Raw genomic sequence first — 22,780 nt, 5'->3', positions numbered from 1 at the left:
AATTCAGGGCCTGGGTCTGAGCACCCCTCTTCACACAGCACTGTTGTGTTACAGTGTGACTGCTGGCCAGGCTCTTTGGGGGCATGTTTTTAAAATGGTGCATTTTAATCAATCACTGTTTTGGTGGTACACCCTCTCCACAAGCTACCATGTTATAGAAAAAAATATTCCCTAGCACACGAATTTAGTCAATATGGAAGTATTTCTGAACTCTGTGCAGAAGCATATTTCAATTCTCCAACAGGTGATGTCATCCATATATATTAGCATGGTTCAGTGCCACAGTACCCAAACCATGCCACAAATACAGCAAGGTAAGTGTGTGGATTGGATTTTATCAATTTGAATGTATTGCAGTGAGAATAAATCTGAATTAATGTGTGTATCCGTCTTAAACACTGCTGCTTTTAGTGCAGGAGGAAGAGTGGTTAGGAATTCATTATCTATCACCCCACATATACTTCTATAATACAGTCATGTCTTAAGATGTTCTGCTTTAATTAAAGTGTGACAAGTAAATGAACAGAGATTAGATTTAAATTTAGACACACTAGAGACTAGCTTTCTAGTTTGATGCCTATTACCGCGAAATAGGATTTTACTTATATTAATCATCATCCTTCACAAGCAAAGTATAAATAGAATTCCAATTTGTGGATCTACTAATTGTTCTTCCTATTATCACCTCTTCATGTACATCCTTCTAGCTTTTGCCCTATCTTTTGCCTTCCCACCTTGACCAAACTTTTCAGGAGGGTCCACAGTGGCTGCTTCCAGGTTCGAATCCCTTCCCTCCTTATCTTTCCGTAGTGTGACCTTTGACTCTTTCCCTCCAAAGAAACAACTCCCGCAAAGATCACCAGCCACCTTCTGCTGGTCAAACTCAATAGTCTCTTTGTCATGCTTATCCTATTTGCTTTTTCTTAATGTCTTATCCCATTGACCAACTTTCTCTTAAAACTCTGTTTTCTTTGCCTTTATTAAACCCATTGTGTAATAAAGAATTAACTCAGCAGGGCGGCGCCTGTGGCTCAGTGAGTAGGGCACCAGCCCCACATACCGAGGGTGGAGTGTTCAAACCTGGCCCCGGCCAAACTGCAACAAAAATTAGCCAGGCATTGTGGTGGGCACCTGTGGTCCCAGTTACTAGGGAGGCTAAGGCAAGAGAATCGCCTAAGCCCAGGAATTGGAGGTTGCTGTGAGCTGGGACGCCAGGGCACTGGCACTCTACCGAGGGTGACAAAGTGAGACTCTGTCTCAAAAAAAAAAAAAAAAAAAGAATTAACTCAGCATGTCTAAGTTGGCCAAACCCTACAAATTCCAAAGAAAGGTTTGATTCTTGCTAATTCATAGGTGATAACCTCTAAGCCCTTGGAATATCTTACCTGATTATGAGTGTTTTTCTTTACCTGAGGCCTTGGGCCATGTGAGATATCTTATGCTTATAATGTGATTTATGATAAGGGTGTGGGTCACATGGTATCAACTTGACCTCTGGATAGGCTGGAGACTGGATAACTACAGTCAGACACACAAGTGGTCATGTGGGTAGAACAACCTCCAACTAAAACCTTGGACACCAAGGCCTGAGTGAACTTCCCCAGGGGGGCAATATTTCATAAGTATTGTCATACATGGTTGCTAAGAGAATTAAGAGCTGTTCCTATGACTCTGCTGGAAGAGGAAAACCACAAGTGTGTGTCTGGTCTTTGCTGGAGTCTGCCCCACGTGCCTCTTCCCTTTGCTCATTTTAATCTGTATAAACCATCATTGTTATAGCCACTGTTAACCTGAATGGCCATTTCATGCAGGGCATGGTTGGTCAGGCCCTATCAAGGTGGGATGGGCCTACATGCCAACATCTTGAGATTGTTTATTCATTTCCAAGGTCTACTTTCATAGATACGTTGGGGAATTGGACTCCATGGTACCGGCCAAGGACCCAGGGCACTTTGTGCACCCAGTGAAGTGCTGACTGACTATAAATTCAGTCTAGAATAAAAATGCTTTGAAGATATAATAACCTCTTTAAGATAGGGAGCTACTGTGTAACTTTGTAACCTATGAGGGGGAATCTGTTTCACCTGTACTATGATGAGTACCATATTGCTGATGTTTACTTTCACTATGAGAATAAAAAGTAACCAAGGGAAAGAGGAGGGCAGAGCAGTTCTTTGAGGAGATATCCTGGCTGTTCTCCGGAATTGCTGGCTTTTCTGTAAATAAAAGTGAAACTGTTCGTCTCTCATCCACTTCCCTATTGATTGGTTTGGGTGATAGGCAGCCGTACTCCTTAGTCTGGCAACACAATTGTAAATATAACAGCTTTTCTTAGTTCTACAAGTCCTTCTAGGGAAATTTTGGACCTGAGGGTGGTCTCAGGGAACCCAATAGCCACTCAGTTCAGTTCAAAACACATTCTAAAAATCACTTTCTAGCTGCCATTCATTGTGCTAAATTCTGGGCATAGAATGAATAGCAAACGTTCTTTTACATATTAAGGAATGTATCGCTTGGTTTGGGAGGAAGTTGGTGGGAGGAAGTTAGTGCAAGAAACCTGACACACAAGCTCGTCATTGCCATAGAACGTGATACGCATGCGCCTGACAAGTAGCCTCCGTGAGTTGTGCTGATTAATCTCCTGGTCTGTTTCATTCCAGTTTAGGAGTGAGCATAGGCTCTTTAAATGTCGAGAAAAAGTGTTATTCATCTTTGCATCTCCAATGCCTAGGTCCTTCAGTAAGTGTTTGTTTTGTTTGTTAAGTCATTGAAAAAAGAATGTAAAATTGAGTTTAATGATTTTTCCCCACTTACACTTTTGATAGTATCAGTTCCTTGATACAACTGAATTTTCCCTGTCTTCCATCTTTCATCCTCACTTCTTGTCTCCTCCCATGCCAGGGCATCGTTACTGTTTTTCAGAAACACTCGAAGTTTGCCAACCTTGTCTCCAGCCAGCCGGTAATCAAAGAGCAAACAGAAGTTGCTTTGGGGCTGCAGGTCAGGGAGGAGAAGTTTCAGTCCGCCAAGGTCTTTCTTGTGACCTACCCAGGCTGGAACTGCCATATAATAGCCAACAGCTTTAAGGGAAGGAAAACAATTACACATTTAATGAGGCCATTGTAAAGGGTTTGGCTATGATGTATAAAATAGCTACAAAAAGCCAACAATAGTCCGATGGGGAAAGCTGACGTCTTTTTCATTTCAAACATAGAAACAAAATTTTCATTCTAAATGTATCTTAGGGGTCATATAGGTGAAATCCTTTGTTATATAAAGAATTAAATTGACAGTTTAATTAACTGAGGAGTTTGTCCACGTTCACACAACTGAGTAGGAGCAGATAAGAGGTAAAAATCAAATGAAATAATCCTTCCACACTGCATGTAATCTGCAGCTGATGGATAACTTTTGTTCCAGAACTTCATTTCCACTTTGGTTTGAACCTTGGGATTCATTTCCCCATGGAGTCAAAGTTATGTATGAGGACAGGCTCCTTAGTGGATCCAGAGGGAGGTGTTTAGTCCATAACAACCTGCCTCTGTACTAGTGGTTTCATGGAGCTCAACTACCATGTGAAATGTATCACTTGGAGTTCTGATTTAGGATGATAGGAACACATCTCCCACTCCTCTGAATCTTCTAAGTATCTCTCTCTCTCTCTTTTTTATTTTTGCAGACAGAATTCCCCTCTATTGCTTAGGCTAGAGTGCTGTGGCATCAGCCTTGCTCATAGCAACCTCAAATTCCTGGGATCAAGCTACCCTCTTGCCTCAGCCTCCCAAGTAGCCAGGACAAGAAGTGCCCACCACAATGTCTAGCTAATTTTTCTATGTTTAGTAGAGATGGGGGGTTCTTACTGGTCTTGAACTCCTGAACTCAAGTGAACCTCCTGCCTCAGCCTCCCAGAGTAGTAGGATTACAAGTGTGAGCCACTGCCCCCAGCCCCAAATCTTCTAAGTATCTTTTAATCTGTGGTAGTGAACTTTTGCTCATTTCCAAATCTTCTGGTTGTGGCTTTGATGAACATGGGTAAAAACTCTCATGGAGTTGGGTCTGAAGAAGTCAATGAAAAGGAGGAATTTCTGTTTTTTTTTTTTTTTTGGCTGGGGCTAGGTTTGAACCCGCCACCTCCGGCATATGGGACCGGCGCCCTACTCCTTGGGCCACAGGCGCTGCCCGAATTTTTTTTTTTGAAAAGGAGGAATTTCTACAGAGGCCAGGAGGAAGATACTTGGGAATAGGGGAATCTTCTGCTGGTGCAATTCCTGGAGATGCTTGTAGAACCCAGGCTGACACTACCTCAGTTTTTACTGGAGCCAGAGACTGACTGTCTGGTCTTCTTCCCCAGTAGCCAAATTCAGCAAATAAAAAAATAGAGGATGCTCAGTGGAGTTCAGATTTCAGATGAACAACATGTCTGAAATGTACTGAAAGGTATTTATTACTTACCTGAAATTTAGGCATCCTATATTTATCTGGCAACTCTACCAGTTACACTTTCTCTTCTGTGATCCACTGTGGTGGGTGTCCCTTTCCCTCCCACATAAAGCCTGCCTTGAGCTGGCTTTGAGGTTTTATGCCTCTAATAATGCCAACTCATCCCATGTTTCTTTTTTCTATTTAACTCCGCAGGGACAGACAAGCCCACCTAGAGATCTAGTGGAGGCACAGGAGAAGGGCACAGTTGGAAGCTGAGAACCCCAGGGTCATTTGTGAACTGGGTGTTTGTAAATAGAGAACTTCACATTGATGGAGAACTCAGTGTAAGACATTGCTGAGTGACTCTGTGAGACGTCAAGATCCTGGCATAACCTAGGGACTCCCAGTGTGTCTCATACATACAAATTTAGAGATGCCATGATGTAAGACAGGGGACACTCAGGTTAGTTGTCAATGAGATGGCTTCGCCAAGGATGTATTGTCTCTGGCCTGAAACTTTTAACTAACTACTTGACCTTTCTGAATTGTTTCCCAGAAATGATGGAATTTCTGTAAGACAAGGAGCTGAGATATTTTTTTTTTTTTGCCAGGGCCGGGTTTGAACCCGCCACCTCCAGGATATGGGGTCGGCGCCCTACTCCTTTGAGCCGCAGGCGCCACCCTAGGAGCTGAGATTTTGAAGGCCATTAGGGAGCCTTCCTGATACCAAGATTTGCCATGGCCCGCACTCTGCCCAGACGCACATGTAGCTCCTCCTTAAAAAGCCCATACACTATGTTCATTGGGGAGAGGGATTTGAGGCTGATTCTCAGTTCTCCTGAAAGACATTTTTCATATTAAAAAATTATTTTCTTCCTTCACAATCCTCATTGTCTTATTAATAGGCTCTTTGAATGGCATGCAGCTGGACCTAGGCTCAATAACACTTTGAGGGGGTGATACTACTAAAACTCCAGGTGTTGGTGGAGGTTATATTTCTTTTTTTCTTTCTTTCTTTTTTTTTTTTTTTTTGCAGTTTTGGCCAGGGCTGGATTTGAACCCACCATCTCCGGTATATGGGGCCGGCACCCTACTCCTTGAGCCACAGGCGCCGCCATATATTTCTTTTTGTTGTTGTTTTTGAGACAGAGTCTCACTATGTCACCCTTGGTAGAGTGCTGTGGTGTCACAGCTCACAGCAACTTCAAACGCTTCCATGGGTCCTCAAACTGCGGCTCGCAGGCCACACGAAGCAGTGTGATTGTATTTGTTCCTGTTTTGTTTTTTTACTTCAAAATAAGGTATGTGCAGTGTGCATAGGAATTTGTTCATAGTTTTTTTTTTTTTTAACTATAGTCCGGCCCTCCAATGGTCTGAGGGACAGTGAACTGGCCCCCTGTTTAAAAAGTTTGAGGACCGCTGGTGGGGCTTAAGCAATTCTCTTGCCTCAGCCTCCCAAGTAGCTGGGAGCTACGGGCACTAAGTGAGCTATGGGCCATAACCATAACTAAGCCATAGCCACTAAGCCAGTGGCTATATTTCTTTTCAAGATTTATATTCTCCCCCCAAAACACAAAAACTATATAGTTCCATGGCTGATAAATTGGGAAAAAGGAACAATTTCTTTCTACTTTTCCCCCAACATTCCCAAACTTTGTATAAATCTCGACATTTCTTCCTCAGCAGCGGAAGAGTGAGGCTGGAAGGTATTGGCCAGAGCATCCTTTGAGGGGGTGGGTACATGGGAGAGAACTTCAGGAGGATAATTAAGCTGGGCCAAGTTAGTTATTCATTGGGGAGGTCCAGAGGTTTCCAAAGGTGACAAACAAGGCTGACGTAACCAGTGACAGGAGTCACAACCCTCCACCACTGGAGAGCCTCTGTACCTTCACCGTGTTGCAGAACAGGAAATAGACGAAGCGAAATACCATTAACTCGATCAGCAGGAGTCCAGTCAAAATCATCTTCTCTATCCTGTTTCCAGTCACAGATCCCATGATCAAAGCTGCAGTCAACTGAGATATTTAAATCTGGTTAAAAAAAGAAAAAGAAAAGAGTACATTTCTTAACCACTAGGAGCAGTAGGAAGACATCTACCACTTGGAGCTTTGGGAGATGATACCAGGGTTTCAGCTGCACAGAGTACAGATCATGCCGACTGAAATGCCCTTAGGGATAGTGTCAGACCAGATGGCCTGTGGTGAGTTAAATCTGTGAAGCTATCCTGCACAAATTCTGTTGTGATCTTAAAAATCTAACATGAAAACACTATTAAAAAAATACGTAGGGAGGCACCTGTGGCTCAAAGGAGTAGGGCTCCAGCCCCATATTCTGGAGGTGGCGGGTTCAAACCCAGCCCCGTCCAAAAACTGAAGAAAAAAAAAATGTAATGGGGAAAGATCCCCATGTGCAAAGCAAAACAGGGACTATAAGTAATGGTTTGTAAAATTCAGGCTAGAGAATAAAACTTCTCCTACCCAAATGAACTAGTGAAGACCTTGTCAGAAATTTCTAGATGCTTTGTGGAATAAGTTTCATGTAGTTCATGACTTATCACCGATCATTTAGTACATAAATGCATTGACCATATTTGCTGCATTGTGTGATGTTTTGACATATTGGGGGCCCTTCCAGACCTGGGGAGGGCCTACCCCTCCCAGGGCTAGCCACTTCCTAGAGATAGCAACAACTTACCTAGAAGCATGCCACCCCCTTCATCCATTCTCACACACCAAGCCAATATGTCCCCTGCCCTAAGTCAACTCAGGGCCAGGTACTAGATAGGGACAGCTCCTATGCACCAACGCATGTCAGGATTATTTAATGTACCTAACCCTAAAGTGTTTGTCCTACCCTGCCTTGCATTTCCTGCAGAAACTGTCATAAAGGTTATGGCTTAGGATTATCCCTCATTCCTGCTTCTGCCTCCTGACCCAAACCTGCTGCTTCTTTCCCTGCGTGACATGGCATGGCGTGTCCCTTTTCTTGTGAAATGCCAGCAATAAACTCTTTTAATGGGATTCACTTCTCCCTGTTGTCCCTGAGTCACCTCTGTAAATTAGAATTCCGCAGGTACAAATGAGACAGTAAGTTGCAAAACTTTTTTATTTCATGGTTCCAATGTTTTGGGTAGGAATTTGCCACCAGTATTTTGGACCATGTAAACTAACCTGCTGCCAGTTTCTAAATGGTTCGGGACTCCCTTGTTTAGATGCATCAGAGGCCTGTAAGGGTTGATTCAGCCAGCATACGTTTTGAGCCAGTGCATCTGGTTACTTTTCCAGCAAGCTAACATCCTGACCCACTGCCTGTTTTTGTAAAGCTTTATTGAGAACACCACGCCCAATCATGTACGTGCTGTCTATGGCTGCACTAAGGCTATGGCGACCGAATTAAGTAGTTGTGAAAGTGATTGCGTGACTCACAGGGCCTAAAATATTTACTACAGGCCCTTTGCAGGAAAAATGTTTGCTGTCCCCTGATGCAGATAACCAAAAATAGCACTAGGAAAGAGCAGGAGAATTGGGATATTTCTGATTTATAACTAAGGCTAGCCCCTGGCTCTGATTTGGGGCTTCGGCTGCTTATGCTGAGGATAAAGGAACAGGCAAGGAATGGGGGAAATCTAAAAGGGGAAGTGGCAGAAGCTGATTCAGACTAATTTTGGTTTGCCAAATATTTTCATATACTTTATGTTATTTGATTGTCACAAAAGGTCTATGATCAGACTCATTTTCAGGAAAGTAAAACTGAGGCTCCTAAGTGATTTGTCCAAGATCCACAGACAGCGAGCGCTAGAGCTGGGCCCAAGTCCCCAATCAGATTGCAATCCAGGGCTGATGGCACATGTCCTAAGCTGTCACAGAAGAAATGCCCCTTTCCTTCCTCTCCTTTCTTCTTAACCCCCTATTTTGCTTTATGTCAGCAAAGATAATGTATTCCTAGCCCAAGTTTTAAAATGAAAAAGCACCAAATAACAGTGGCTTTCAGACTTCAATATTCTTTCATGAGTACAATCGCTAGTTTGAGAAATTGGTGTTACCATCCCACAAATAGTGTAAGATTTTTCAATCAGTTTATAATCATGGTGGCACGTTTGGCCCAAACTCCTCCATCTTCCTCAGCATGTGGGATACGGGCTGTGCGAACTTGGATAACGTACACACAAATTCTTCTTGGGGTCTGTTTCTGGGGATCCCAGCTTACAACAGCACCTAAAAGGGGACAACTTTGCTCTTATTCCAACTTTATGTGTGAAACCAAGGGGATGTCACACATCCAAGTGCCTTGCCCAAGGCAAACAGCAAGTGGAAGAGCTGGGGTGCACACCCGAGTCTTCTGATAGTGCCTGAGCTCTCCAGAACACCTTACTCAAAGACTGATGACATCATAGGGTTATAAGTTCATGTGCGAAATTTTGAACATTCTGCGTTTCATTACGGATTGTGGAAGGAAAAGTAAAATAAGAAATCTGATGGTTTGGGGATCCAAAGAAGAGTTAACTAATTCCTGTGTATTAGCAAGTGGGAAGCAGAGCTGGGGCAGAACTCGTAAGCACTTGGAGAATGTTGCTTATACCTTGAGCTAGGAAACGCTTTCCTCCAAATGGAAATGGGTTATAAGGTGCTTATTGCAGATAAGTAAAAAAGTAGAACACTTAGGAGAAATAGGGAGGAAACCGTGATGCCTATAGGAGCTGGGTCATGAGTTACTAGCCTTTAAAGAGTTTTTACTAGAAGCTTCTCAGATCAAATTTGGAGGGCTGAACTTGAGAGATACTTTCTTCATAGTGGAAATGGTCCTAGAAACCAAAGAGCTAGAACATGGTAAACACAAAAGGGAATCAACTTGAGCATAAGGTTAGGACAAGTACAGTGGTAAGTCAAAGAAGGTTTGAAAAGAAAAGAGAAGACTGAGGCAGGTGCAAGAGAGAAAGAAATAGATAAATAGGCTTTTCCCTGAGGTCCGTGTAGAGAGGTCACATATACTCTGTCATGGGTAGTGAATGTTTTAAATAAACTCTGAGGAATTAGAGATCATATCCAAGAAATAGCAGATTATGAGGCCTTGGTAGATCGATTACAATCTGGTCTCAATTTTTATCCCTCCCTGAATCCATGTTCTTTGCATATAACTTTGCAGCTCCTTCCCCAGCCTTCAAGTTTAGGCCACCCTGTGACTCGCCTTGGCCAACAGAATGTGGCAGGAGTGATGCTATGCCAGTTCCCTAAAGGTCTTGTGTGCCTCTGTTCTCTTTCTCAGAAAGAGACCAAGACCCAAGCATGGACTAGCATGTGGGGGGAAGAGAGATCACATACAGCTGAGCTGAGTTAGTCCCATTACTCCAACTGAGGCCCCAGGTATGTGGGGGCGCATCTGAGGTTGCAAAGCCAGGCAGCAGGCCCCTGGCTGACTGCAGACACATGCGTGACCCAGCCAGCCCAGCTCAGATAGGCAGAACTGCCCCGCCAATCCACTGACTCATATGCATCAGGCCACCCAGGGTTTGTGGTTATGTGTTATAAGCACTTTGGGCCAGATTTTAGTACATGGCAATTTTCAGGTTGTGACTTCTCAGACACTGGAATTGAGGCAAATTGGCTTCTGCATATATCCAGTCTGCCTCAAACCTTCACTGTCAGTGTCAGGAGGAGTGGCAGAGAGAAGCAGCCTTACTATGTTAGAATCAGTGGTACTAATCACACAAGGACCTGCTATTTGAATACTGCTGCTGTGTGTCATGATGGAACAGCTTTTCCCTTGAGAGTTTATGAATAAACCAGTGATTGATAAACAATCACCTCGTCCTATGAAGAAATGAAAGTGACAAGGGACACCATGAGAGACGCTATGTGAGTGAGAGAGAGTTATTCTATCTCCAGATAATACCCAGGAGAAAGGCATTATTACCTCTGTGTTCCAGTGTGGAAGGTGGTGCTTTTCCTTGGACCAAAACCAGACCCAGTTCCCTGGCTTCATTCACCTTAGGGGCTAAGAAAGAACACTGGATAAGTTAAGAAAAAAATCAAAAACCATTTTACAAGGGTACATGTTAAATTTACTAAGTGTAGAGTATAAATGAACACAATAACTAAGAAAATGCAGTGAAGGCTATGTTAACCAGTTTGATGAAAATATCTCAAGTGGTATGTAAAACCAGCACATTGTACGCCATGATTGCATTAATGCACACAGCTATGATTTAATAAAAAAAAAATCGAAAACCCCACATGCTCAAAAGGTTTGAATCAAATGATTGAACGAAGTGGGTTTTATCACATATTCGAGTTACAGAATGTCTTGGAGCAGTGTTTCCAAATCCTTCACGTTGGTTCTAGTTTCCTTATCTAGAATATCTTTTCCAGACCTTCTCTCAGGTAAACTAAGCTTCTGCATTACTGACACATCCCTTCTCACCAGGTTTTGGAAATTCACTTTCTTGAGATTTTCCCCGTCTATTCAGATAATGTCATCTGTAAGCCAGGTCTTCCCTGGGTGGGTTTGTATCTACATTTCCTTTGATTGAATCCAACTGGCATTTGTCACAGAGCCAAGAACAGACAAGTGAAAATATAGAAGGAACAACAAATGCCCATGAAGAATGAACTGGAAAGTCTCACTGTGGGGCTGCAGGTGGGGTTAATATGGATACCAGCCCAGAGGGGCTGAGCCGCATGTGAGTTCTTCACAGCAACTAGTGAAAAGGGGGCTGTGACCGTTCTCCAGATCACACAGGAAACTTGAGCTCCACTAGTGAATTCCTCCCCCCTCAACTATGATCTATTTTGGCTTTTCAAATCATAACCACAGAACTGTGGGGTTCTCTTTTCCAAGAGTGGGGCTGTAAAAAGTGCCTTTAAGAAATGAAAAAGGGGGTGGTGCCCATAGCTCAATGGGTAGGGTGCCAAAGCCCAAGAGTTTGAGGTTGCTGTGAGCTGTGACGTCACAGCACTCTACTCAGGGCGACAGCTTGAGACTCTGTCTCAGAAAAAAAAAAGAAAGAAAGAAATGAAAAAGGTAAAGCTTGGTACATTTGTGTCGTGAGGGTCCCTCTGATTTGGGGGGTGCGCTATGTGGGGAGCTCAGAAGCTATACACAGTGCCTACAGGGTAAACAGACTTCCTCGGCTGAGACTGGGAAGAGAGGGTCTGTGTCAAACAGGAAACCACTCTGGGTAAGGGAGCAGGACTGCCCCTGGTCCCCAGCAGCAGGTTTGATTGGGTATCTGTGGGAGCAGATAGTTTCCAGGGGTCCTCAAACTGCGGCCTGTGGGCGACATGAAGCGGTGTGATTGTATTTGTTCCTGTTTTGTTTTTTTACTTCAAAATAAGATATGTGCAGTGTGCATAGGAGTTTGTCCATAGTTTTTTGTTTTTTTCAACTACAGTCCGGCCCTCCAGCGGTCTGAGGGACAGTGAACTGGCCCCCTGTTTAAAAAGTTTGAGGACCTCTGATGCTTCTTAGGACGTAAGGCCCAATCCATTTGACTTAAGGCGTGCTGGCTTTTCCTCTCCTTTCATTTGCCCAGAGACATTGCAGTTCATTTTTTATAAAATGTATAAAATAAGAAAAGTGACACTCACAGAACACATCCCCCCGAAGGCTTCGCCGCTGCTCCTCTTTCATTCGCTCCTCGTTCCCCTTCTCCCCAGGAGAATTCTCCTCTCGGGAAACGTTCTCTTCATAGTTGAAGGGCTGCAAGTTAACCTCAGGGGTGGGAGTCCCAGCAGGTTCTGGGGTGACATTTTTCATTTTTACCTTCTTTTTAATGCTGTTTTTGTGAGCAAGCAACTTCTTGAGTCTGTCTTTGATGGTACCAGGTGCTCTGAGGACTTCCTTTACAGAATTTTCAGGAATGGCTAAAATGAACAACAGCAGGTGAAAAGGTCCCGATTGGCTGATAATTATACCACTCACCAAAAAATGGAGCATTTTGAAAGTACCAAAGTGCAGTAAGTGAATGCTTCCAGAATGAACCCATGTGAGGCCCTACCTATACTTGATATTTTAGGAAGAACTATATTTGCATCTGTTTTAGACAGTTCTAATGTGGTGATAGTTACCTTACCTACCTTTTCTTAGACTCCTGCACTTTTGTTTTTGCTTTCACTCTGGTAAAATATTTACCACTACTCAGTTCAGCTCCAGATCCCAAAGTGATAGAGTCCCAGGGTCCTCTATTATTTCTGCTTTCATACTGCTATTCCCCTAAACCAGTATTTTCCAGGCAACCCTATAGATTTCTCAAACTTTGATGTTCAAAGATTACAGCTATAGCATTAGTTGAACGACATAAATTGTTAATAATGGGCCTTTGGGGAACTACAAAAATGATAACTTATGGTCCAATGTATGCATACCTTACTTTCCTTTTTCCTTTTTTTTTGTTGTTGTTGAAATAGAATCTCACTCTGTCACCCCAGGTAAAGTGCAGTGGTATCATCATAGTTCACAGCAACTTCAGGCTCCTGGGCTCAATCTATTCTCCTGCCTCAGCCTCCCATGTAGCTGGGATGAATTTTTCTATTTTTAGTAGACAGAGTCTCGTTCTTGCTCAGAGCTGGTCTTGAACTCTTGAGTTCAAGGGATCCTCCTGCCTTGGCCTCTCAGAGTGTTAGGATTACAGGTGTGAGCCACTGCGCCAGTCTCCTTCCCCCTTTTCTCCCTCCTTTGAATTTCTTTGCCTCAGTCAACCACTATATAAAGCTAAATGATTTTATTTATTGAATATGTTTTTATTCAATATGAATATTTATTGAATATGTTTTCTACTGTTTTTCATTCATTTTCCATTTCTCACCACAAAACTAAATTGCTTTTAAAAATATACCTCTAGATTGACTCTTCCTATCCTCTAGTGGATCAATGACCCTTGCAGGGAAAAATGACAGTGTCAAAAAACTCAAGAGGTAGAAAGAAGATCATTCAGCCCAGTACTCTTGTCTTGTAGATGGGACAACTAGGCATTGTTAAGTGATTTCCCCAAAGTCATTCAGTTGACTAGGGACAGAGCTAAGATTTGAGGGTACAGGATAAGAATGACTCTTTTTCCAGTCCTGTTTCAATGATAAATTTATTCATGCTTTAAGGTTAGGAGCTACTTTTTGCCAGACTGGCTAAAATTTCTTGAGATACATGCCCCCTTTTCAGGGATATCTTCATAATAATTAGGAATATTCACTTGCTATAAAAAGGTAATTAATTGCCGCACCCATGGCACCACAGCCGTAGTGAGGCAGCGCTGTCCGCGTTCTAGAACGACGGGAAGGTGGATTGTGCTCCACGGAGCTTAGCCCCCAGCGCCCCCAGTATGCACAGCATCAGAAATGTTGCCTAGCATGCTCAGTCACCCGCTTAAGTTTAAAGATTGTGGCATCTATTCATGTGTTTGTCATTCTGTACCAGAAGTCTGTTTGTTCTGATAAACTATCAATATGTACTTTCTTAAAAAAAGAACACAATACACTGTTGATCCAAATATAACACAACCTCATGAGCTTGCTAGACTCAGTGGCACCACTAATGAGCACACAAAGAGGTTTTTCCCACCATAAATATCAGTAGGGACAGAAAAAACAGAATGAATGCATAAGCAGAACTTTTACAAGACATGACCTCCCACAATAAGGATTTGTTCAAACATCTTGCTTCACTAATTTTCATATGTAATACAAATCAATAGAGTATTTTAATGTTTGACAAACAATTAATTATGAATCAAAGTATAGTTACTAATAGGAGTAAAAATATATAGAAAATATATATAGAAGTAGTCAAGCATTATACATAAAGGAATATGTCAAGCTGTTTTGAAAAAGATTATAAGGAACTGAGAAGAGTTGCAGGACTGAGAGGAGTTGCAAGCCTTGACATTCCTAAGATAAGAGGGAGTAACCAGGTTTTACTGATAAACCACCCTCCGGAGAGCGAAAACCTTGAAAACATGTAATGCATGATAAACCGCATATGCAGACACAAAGATAATTTGCAAACATAAGCAAAATAAAGATTGCATTGTTTGAACCTTGGAAAGAAAATGTATAAATACCAACATATACTTTCAGTAAATTTGCAGCTGCATACTCCAACCCGTAGTGTGTCAGACTGTCATTCCTACGCCGATCTCTCAACCTTCCTCGTTCCTTCTCCCTGCTCTCCCTCGGACTGGAGCCCACCGACAGGGTGGTCCGCGGCAATTAATTAAAAAATTTAAAACACCAGGCAGCGCCTGTGGCTCAAAGGAGTAGGGCGCCGGCCCCATATGCCAGAGGTGGAGGGTTCAAACCCAGCCCTGGCCAAAAACTGCAAAAAAAAAAAAAAAATTTTTTTTAAACTAAAATATTTTTTAGTCCTATTATAAGCTAGCTAGGTATGGGTTGGTCCAAGAATAAGCAAGAAATGGTCTAATAACACTTGAATTAATTCACTCAATTCTATTACTTGGGTATGGTTTAGAGGGAAATGTAATAAGGGAGTAGACATCAATTTTGATGGCTAAAAAGAATACTATAAATCCTTCCCTTGGCTGCCTACATGTGAAAAAAAAAAAAAGAATACTATAAAAATAAATTGGAATAGGGTTTCATTAGTATATTGTTCCTGGCAATGCTTTAACCTCTTTTCCTACTTCCTTCCCTCATCATTTGGCTGATTCAATCTGTATCAAAATAATAGAAAAATAAGCAAGGAGAAGTCCACAATATTTTGGGTAATGAAAAGAGGAAAAAATGCTTTGAAAATACATGTGCTCTTAATTAATATATTGCTTTTACTTTGAAATCAATCTAAGGCTGGTAGATGTATGACCGAAAAGCAACATTTCTCTTCTCAATGAAACATTCTAGTTATTTATCATTGTGACAGCCTGTACTTATAGCTATGAAACCAACTAGTACTAATACAAGTCATGCATCATTACTCATTTTCCTGACCCTCAGATGGCCTGTTTCAGCTCCTTTGCCAGAAGTTGCATGTTAAATCTTGATTGTGATGTGCTGATCATATATAGACCTTCCTCTGGAGGCTGTGTAATTCTTTCCATGGTTACCTGAGCCTTTTCCTAGTATTCAGCAAGAAAAATTAACAGGAAACCGGAATTCCCTATAAATTTCCTTTATGCAATCAGCAACATAAAACTAAGGACCTTTAATAACTAAGGAGGAAGGGGTTTTAGCCCACACCACACAAACCTAAACATCTGCTTTCAGTTTCTGCTTTGAACTTTCAAATTTTTTTATTGAAAAGAAAAAAATCAAACCATCTTAATATTGGTAGTGTCAACAATTTCAGTCCCTCAATATGCAAAAAGAAAGTTGGGCAAGGATAAAAATGGATTCTGAAAATGTGCCTATGCATAACTAAATTTGGCTTTTATCTAGCTATTGCTGTTTCAAATTTGACATCACTGATGATGGTTTTTAAAATTGTTTCGATTATTGCATTATATTTTGAAAACATAAAAATATGGGAGGGAGTTGCAGTAGGAGGGTTTGTGGGGTACTCACACATTTTCCCCTAAACATAGGGAATTTCAAATTCTTCAGGTTCACAGGCCAGTCTTTTGTAGATGAAGTTGACAATTTTTTTTAGGAGGGATTTGAGATTTCTCCAAATGTCCACTTTGTCAAAAACTTCCACCTGCCTGGAAATCCTAATTTTTGTTTTATGCCTTTGGGATAAGACTTTATTTAGAGAAGATCAATAGATCAATGTTAGGTAAGAATAGCTGACCCCAGGGGAATATGACTTTGACATTTATTCACCTGTGCTCATTTCATCAGATGATCCCCTATTGTCTGGGTGGAGAAATGCTTCATTAATACGAGTTTTGGACACAGTCCTGGGAGGAGAGACTTAACCAGGGATGAGGAATGTACTAGGGAGGGGCTAGGATGGAACAAAAGCTGGACTAGTGGAATTTGTCAGGAAGGAGACCAGGAGAGTTCTCTATCACAGAGGACTAGTCATTAATCATGAACGCAGCTGTCCTGTGGTTAAGCACGCAGTCCTTTCTTGAGTTTCAATCCTGGCTCCCCATTGTGTAGCCATATTTTCTTATACCAGTAATTAACTTCTCTTTGCCTCAGTCTCCCCACTTACAAAATTGGGATAAGAATAGGGTTTTGTGAGGTTTAAATAAGTAAGTAAATACATGCGAGTTACTACGATTAGTGCCCAGCATATATTCAGTATGTGTTTGCTATTATTTTTTAAATTCATCACCAGAATGTTTAAAATCTTTTACTGAGTTAAAAAAAAAAAAGAAGAAGACATTCCCAGGCCATACCTCCAAATTTCTAATGTCGATGTTATAATTGAAGAAAAAACAGAGATGGCCTGGATGTACCAAAACCAATTTCCTTGAACGTGTACTATGTAAATTGACTTGAATTAAGCCACAAGCATATTCTTAATGACTAAAGAAGATGCTTTTCAATGCAAACAACTAAACTTTGGGAAAGAAGCCTTTGCCACTATTATTCCTCCTACTAGCGCAGGCTTACTGAGTATTTAATATATTCTGGGCCAGAGGGGTGGGGAGCCTGCGGCCTCAAGGCCACATGTAGCCCCCCAGATCCCCAAGTGCGGTCTCCTAAACAAATACAAACTTTGCAGAACAAATCCCTTTATTTAAAGGATTTGTTCTGTAAAATTTGGATTCAGTCAAAAGACCACACTTAAGGATCCAGAAGGCCACATGTGCCCCAAGGCCACAGGTTCCTCACTGCTGGAAGGTCTAGATAGTATTATTCCTATTTTGCAGATGTGGAAATTGAGGCACTGAAAAGTTAAATAATTTGTTTTTAGTGCACGGGTAGTGGGTAAGGGAGCCGGAATCAAGCTAAGGTAATCTGATTCCAGAAGCTGTGCTCCTGGTAAGTCAATGACATAGTTTCTTTCCTAAATTGATTGGTACTCCCCAAATTAGCTATTATCTAGCTTCTGGTTTTCTTAGTATGAAGTACATCTGCTGTCAAATCAAGACCAAATTATCTGGCTGTGTATTATTAATGCTCACATCTGTTAAAATGGTAAAAAATACATATTTCTGCATTTAGGGTGTTTCTTCCTTTGGGTACAGATAGTGCATAAGGATAATCTTCTAACTTGTTTTTCATACTGCAACGTACAGCCTAAGCTTTTTGAAACAATGAACCCATAATAAAAGTTGTTCCATCAATGTCCTATATTATACAATAGCAATTCATGTGCACATGAATGTATTTGTGATATTACATTTTATAATGCTGATTGCAAAGTGGATACTATGCTCATTTCTGCTTTTATGACCTTGCTGTGTATAGAAAGGTGGATTTGGGGCCATCTTTCCTTAAGCAATGAGTATTAAGACTTTGTTAAGATCAATATTCAATAGAGACATGGCTGTTTCTTTTACAGAGAGGGTTAAAGCAAAATGAAAAGGATTGGTCACGGAACGTTGTGAATGACCCAAAGATAGTTTTCTCCTTTAAATAAACATTCCACTGAAAGACTAAAGAAATAATTCAGCTGTACAATGGATAATAACAAAATGCATAATTTTCAGATATCAAATAGAACAATGTGACAAATTTGAGGTTTCGAAGAATAAAGAAAAATTTGTTTTAGCCCCAAATATACTTAAAGTTGGATGGTCAAAGAAAAACAGACATTTTCTTGACATAAGAAATGTTTATGGGCCGAGGGCGGTGGCTCACCCCTGTAATCCTAGCACTCTGGGAGGCTGAGGGAGGTGGACTGCCCTGAGGTCACAGGTTCGAGACCAGCCTGAGCAAGAGCGAGACTGTCTCTAAAAATAGCCAGGCGTTGTAGTGGGCACCTGTAATTCCAGCTACTCAGGAGGCTGAGGCAAGAGAATCGCTTGAGCCCAAGAGTTTGAGGTTGCTGTGAGCTATGACGCCAGGGCACTCTACCAAAGATGACAAAGTGAGACTTTGTGAAAGAAAAGAAGGAAGGAAGAAAGGAAGAAAGGAAGAAAGTACATACAGTTTCTATTTGTATGTCTGAGTGGACACTCTTTCAGCCAGTTAAGTCATCAGTGGCACTGGCCACATGGGGGCATGGGAGGTGAACATGTGGGAACTCTGCTAAGGGGTATAGGAGAGAGCTGAGACAGGACGGTCAACAAGTCTAGTCACACGATGAGCCAGCTAAAAGGGACATGGGCAGAGGCATAAACCTGGGCGATATTAAACATGGGAAGACACGATTTAGCAGGGGAGTGACTGCACTGCGATCATAACTGGCCTGCCCTGGCAGGCACGCTGGCTCTTCACTGAGGTCTCCACTTTGCTTTTCCTTTGAGGCACACAGCAGGATTATTATTATTTTCTGTCCCTTGAAGTTAGATACTTCTAAGCTGCATTAATTAAGAGGCGGTACGTGACTGTCCATGCTTCACACTTTCATTGCTATGACAAACCATAAGGTCTGGAGTTGATAACATAGTACCATAAGATGGTGGGACCTCTGTCCCCTTTGTCTTTAAGTGATTATATTGGGAAGAAACTCCCAGAAAACTCTCTTTGGACATAGCAGGAGTGAGAAATAAACTTCTATTGTGGGCCAGGAATGGTGACTCATGCCTGTAATCCTGGCACTCTGGGAGGCTAAGGTGGGAGGATCTGTTGAGCTTAGGGGCTTGAGACCAGCCTGAGAAAGAATGAGAGCCTGTCTCTACAAAAAATTAAACAAAAAATTAGCTGGGTGCAGAGGTGCACACCACTGGTCCCAGCTACACAGGAGGCTGAGGGAGGAGGACCGTTTGGGCCCAGGAGTTTGAGGTTCCAGTGACCTAGACTGATACCATTGCACTCTAGCCAGAGTGACAGAGTGAGACTCTGTCCCAAAAGAACAAAATAGCAACCCCCCCCAACTGCCCTTTACTGTTGTAGTTGTTAATAGCAGTGATTTTATTTTCATACACCTGGTTTACAAATTTAATGTTTGAATACCCAAACATTTAAGAATTCACCGGTAAGAGCAATGAGACTCTTAGCTCTGTGTGAAACCAAGTGAATCCAGCCTTGAGGATGGCAGAGAAAGTGAGGTCAGTTTCATCACACTTAATTTCAGTTGTGTGTTCTGGAAAGTCTTGATTCACATGGCTAAAAATCTTTTGTGGTTTTAAGCTGCTGACACTTTAGGAGTGCTTGTTACTGTACCATAACCTAGTGCATCCTGATGGAGACATTTGCTCCGTGCCTTTTGACTTTAAATCCCATTTTCAGTATTTGAAAGTGTGTTATGACCAGCAAGACATTAAGTACTCTCGCTGTTCTTTAAGTGTAGTGCCTGCAACTTCAGTGAATATTGCAGACGTGGCCCAATTTGCAAAGAAGACAAGGCTGAGGCAGAGTTTAATCTGAACATTGTGCACACAGTCACAGAGCAAGAGTGAGAGTGAGAAAGACAGGGAGAGTGAGAGAAGTCAAGGGAGCAAGGCCACATGGAGAGAACGCTTTCCTGGGAATAGGTAAGCCGCCATGACCAAATGCTACTTACCAGAACACTGCAGCCCGGGGCCTTTATATCCCTGCTTACATTTACACTTGAAGGATCCTTGGGTATTGAGGCAATTGGCGTGGAGGCTGCACATATGGGTATTCACAGCACATTCATTTATATCTAAAAATGTGAATGCCAGGGAAGAAATGTGTGTTAACAGAGCTTGCTGAAAGACCATCCCCTACACGTGAGCAACTTCAGGGTCAGCCACTCAACACTCCCAACAAACCTAGTGTTGCCTTAGAGCTGAGAGGAGTTCAAGACCCCAGGCACATTGGCAGAGGCTCTAGCTTTGCCCAATGCCTGGCACCTAGGGGGTGTGTCTGCAGCTCTCTTCCCCACAACGGCAAGTTCATTTCCCAATTATCAATGCTATGGAACTCTGCAAGATGTTTAGGTTTTCCTCTTCACTCTTTCATTTGCCTACTTTAGAATTAAATAGCAATATCAGAAGATCGGTTCTCTATTTGGAAAGACTTGAAACTCCTAATGAACAAAAGTTAAGATCGGCTGGGAACCACTGACATCATCTGGACTTAACAGGCATGGGTGTTTTGTTCAAAGAGTGGCAGGAAAAAACAGTCAGACCGGTCTGAGCCCTCCGCTGGGTTTAGAGGAGGAAAAGTTGCCCAATTCCACTCAAGTGAGAACTTGAGGTTCATTTGTCCTATTCCCCATCCCATTTTCTACCTATGCATTTGTAGACATATGCACAAAATACCCTATTGTTTGTAATTTAGCCACAAAGGGAGCTCTGAGGCTAATCTTCATCACTGTTTAAAGCTTTCCATGTGAATTCCACCCTGTTCTATAAAAGAGAATTATGCTCCAAACACAGCATCACTGCTACAAATAGGTCTTCAGGAAGGCATGGGGGCCATGCCCAGGAGAAACACAGACTTTATAACCTGTCTAGAATGGTCTTTGTGTTTCAGGTTTGAGGGAAGAGCCGTGGAGATGGTTTGAAACCCCAGCATGACTACAAAAGATGTGTCCCGAGAAGCCCTGAGTGTAGGGTTGAAAGAAATAAATCCTATTTCCTGCCACATGTTAGCTTTCCATGTCAGGCACACACCTTTGTTACACGGGTTGTGTAAATAGGAAGCTACTGGGGGCCTGAATTTCTCTTCACTACAGGACAGGCCTTCATCCTACATTATATCAGGGGATCCCAAGGGCTCCCCAAATATACTGCCCACTTGCTCATTGACACCTGGAATCTCTTTACTGAGTGATGACATACTTTAACTCACACAGATTAGGTCAATAGCTGACTGGTACTAAAATCTTATTAGAGAGTAATTTTGGTGATCATGGAAGGGAACATTTTGTTTGGATCTTGAAAGAGCTAAAGAAGAAGGAATATGTGCCTTCATGTCCTTCAGACATTTTTTTAAAGCCACCATTGACGGAAACTGTTGTGAATAGCCCACTGGGATCAAGATCAGATAGGCCTGTATTTCTTCCTTTTATCAAATACAAATACTGCTTTCCTGTTCTCATTTTTAGATGACAACCCCGAACATAAACAAAACAAAAACAACCAAATTTTTAAAAACCCTCAAAAATCATCCTGAGATATTCGCCTCCATAACAGAGTTATATTCCTTACTTTAAATAATTATTGACCTGGCTTCATAATTGATGTCCTTGGAATTTCCTAAATGCCAGAGACTTTTAAAAAAGCCCCAAACTTTTCTGTGTTGTTAAGCTGGTCTGTTCAGAGGATTGTTCCACTCATAGGTTGAATTGCCACCAAAGTATCTGCAGAGAAAGCCGACAGGTTTGGTGGGGGGGGGGGGAGGAAGATACCACTGAATCTTACCTACACAGTCATATCGGCCACTGATATATTGCAGTTCAAAACCAACGTGACATTTGCAGTAGTAACTTCCAAATGTGTTCACACATCTTCGATTATAGGGACACACAGCTTTACCAGAGATGCATTCGTCAATATCTAGAGTGCAGAACCAGAAAGTGTCAGTGACAGAAAGAGAAGCAGCACACGCAGTTTCCTCACCTGGAACATGGATTACATCATACCGCTTCCACCACCGTGTCCTCCGGAAGCAGTCTAGATCCGCCCCCCCAAGCCCACGCACAGCATCCACCTTGATGTATTTATGTCATCTTGTGCCTTTTCTTTTTTAGAGGCATTACCTTGCTGTAATGTCACTGCTTACATTCACATCTTCTGTCCTGTTGGGCCCTGGCTCTTCTGGGGTGGAAAGCATATGGCCGGCACTTGGTACCTACATGTGTGCTGAATGGATATTTTCCCCATCCTTGTATATTGTACAACATACAATTTTTGAAAGTAGATTCAGACAGCTATATTTTTAAGCAAACCCAAATACACAGAATTGTTTTATTAGGAAGATCCTCCAAGGCTCCTGCAATATTGACTCAAATCACAGAAATGTGGTTGTGTAGGGACACACACATGCATACACGCTGGGCCTGGTGTAGTCCTATGATACAATTTTAGCCAACAATAGGTGTGTTCCTTTTTTATCGTTGAAAGTCAGGGGACAGAGGGGCGGACAGCTATGCTGACCAATCCACCAAGACCCAGGCTTTGCTTTACTTTCAGATGTCAAATCAAATAGATGTTATGTTGTTCTCTTGGACCTGTGGCTAAACATGCAAGTTGATGCTGGCTTATATATTTTCCTTGAATTCTTAAACTAAGAACTAAGTGTTGGGTTGACCAAAATTAGTTTTCAGTGATCACTTTCATGCACATCATCTTTTTTTTTTTTTTTTAAGTTTCTGGCAGGGGCTGGGTTTGAACCCGCCACCTCCGGCATATGAGGCCGGTGCCCTACTCCTTTGAGCCACAGGTGCT

General features: G+C 42.1%; 1 protein-coding gene across 2 annotated transcripts in view; it reads right to left on the bottom strand.

Annotated features, from left to right (window-relative positions):
* Positions 1-22,780, bottom strand: part of EGFL6 (EGF like domain multiple 6) — a 63,291-nt gene that overhangs the window by 2,758 nt on the left and 37,753 nt on the right. For both annotated transcript variants that reach the window (XM_053580595.1, XM_053580596.1), the window contains 6 exons: positions 21,755-21,889; positions 19,927-20,049; positions 12,006-12,281; positions 10,333-10,413; positions 6,351-6,452; positions 2,815-3,080 (listed from right to left, as the gene is read on the bottom strand). In XM_053580595.1, coding sequence (XP_053436570.1) covers positions 2,815-3,080; positions 6,351-6,452; positions 10,333-10,413; positions 12,006-12,281; positions 19,927-20,049; positions 21,755-21,889 — 983 coding nt within the window. The remainder of the gene's footprint in view (positions 1-2,814; positions 3,081-6,350; positions 6,453-10,332; positions 10,414-12,005; positions 12,282-19,926; positions 20,050-21,754; positions 21,890-22,780) is intronic.

Source organism: Nycticebus coucang, chromosome X (genome assembly GCF_027406575.1).
Source record: "Nycticebus coucang isolate mNycCou1 chromosome X, mNycCou1.pri, whole genome shotgun sequence".
Lineage (NCBI taxonomy): Eukaryota > Metazoa > Chordata > Mammalia > Primates > Lorisidae > Nycticebus > Nycticebus coucang.
Note: the sequence above shows the minus strand (reverse complement) of the source record. Positions and strands in the feature narration are given on the sequence as shown.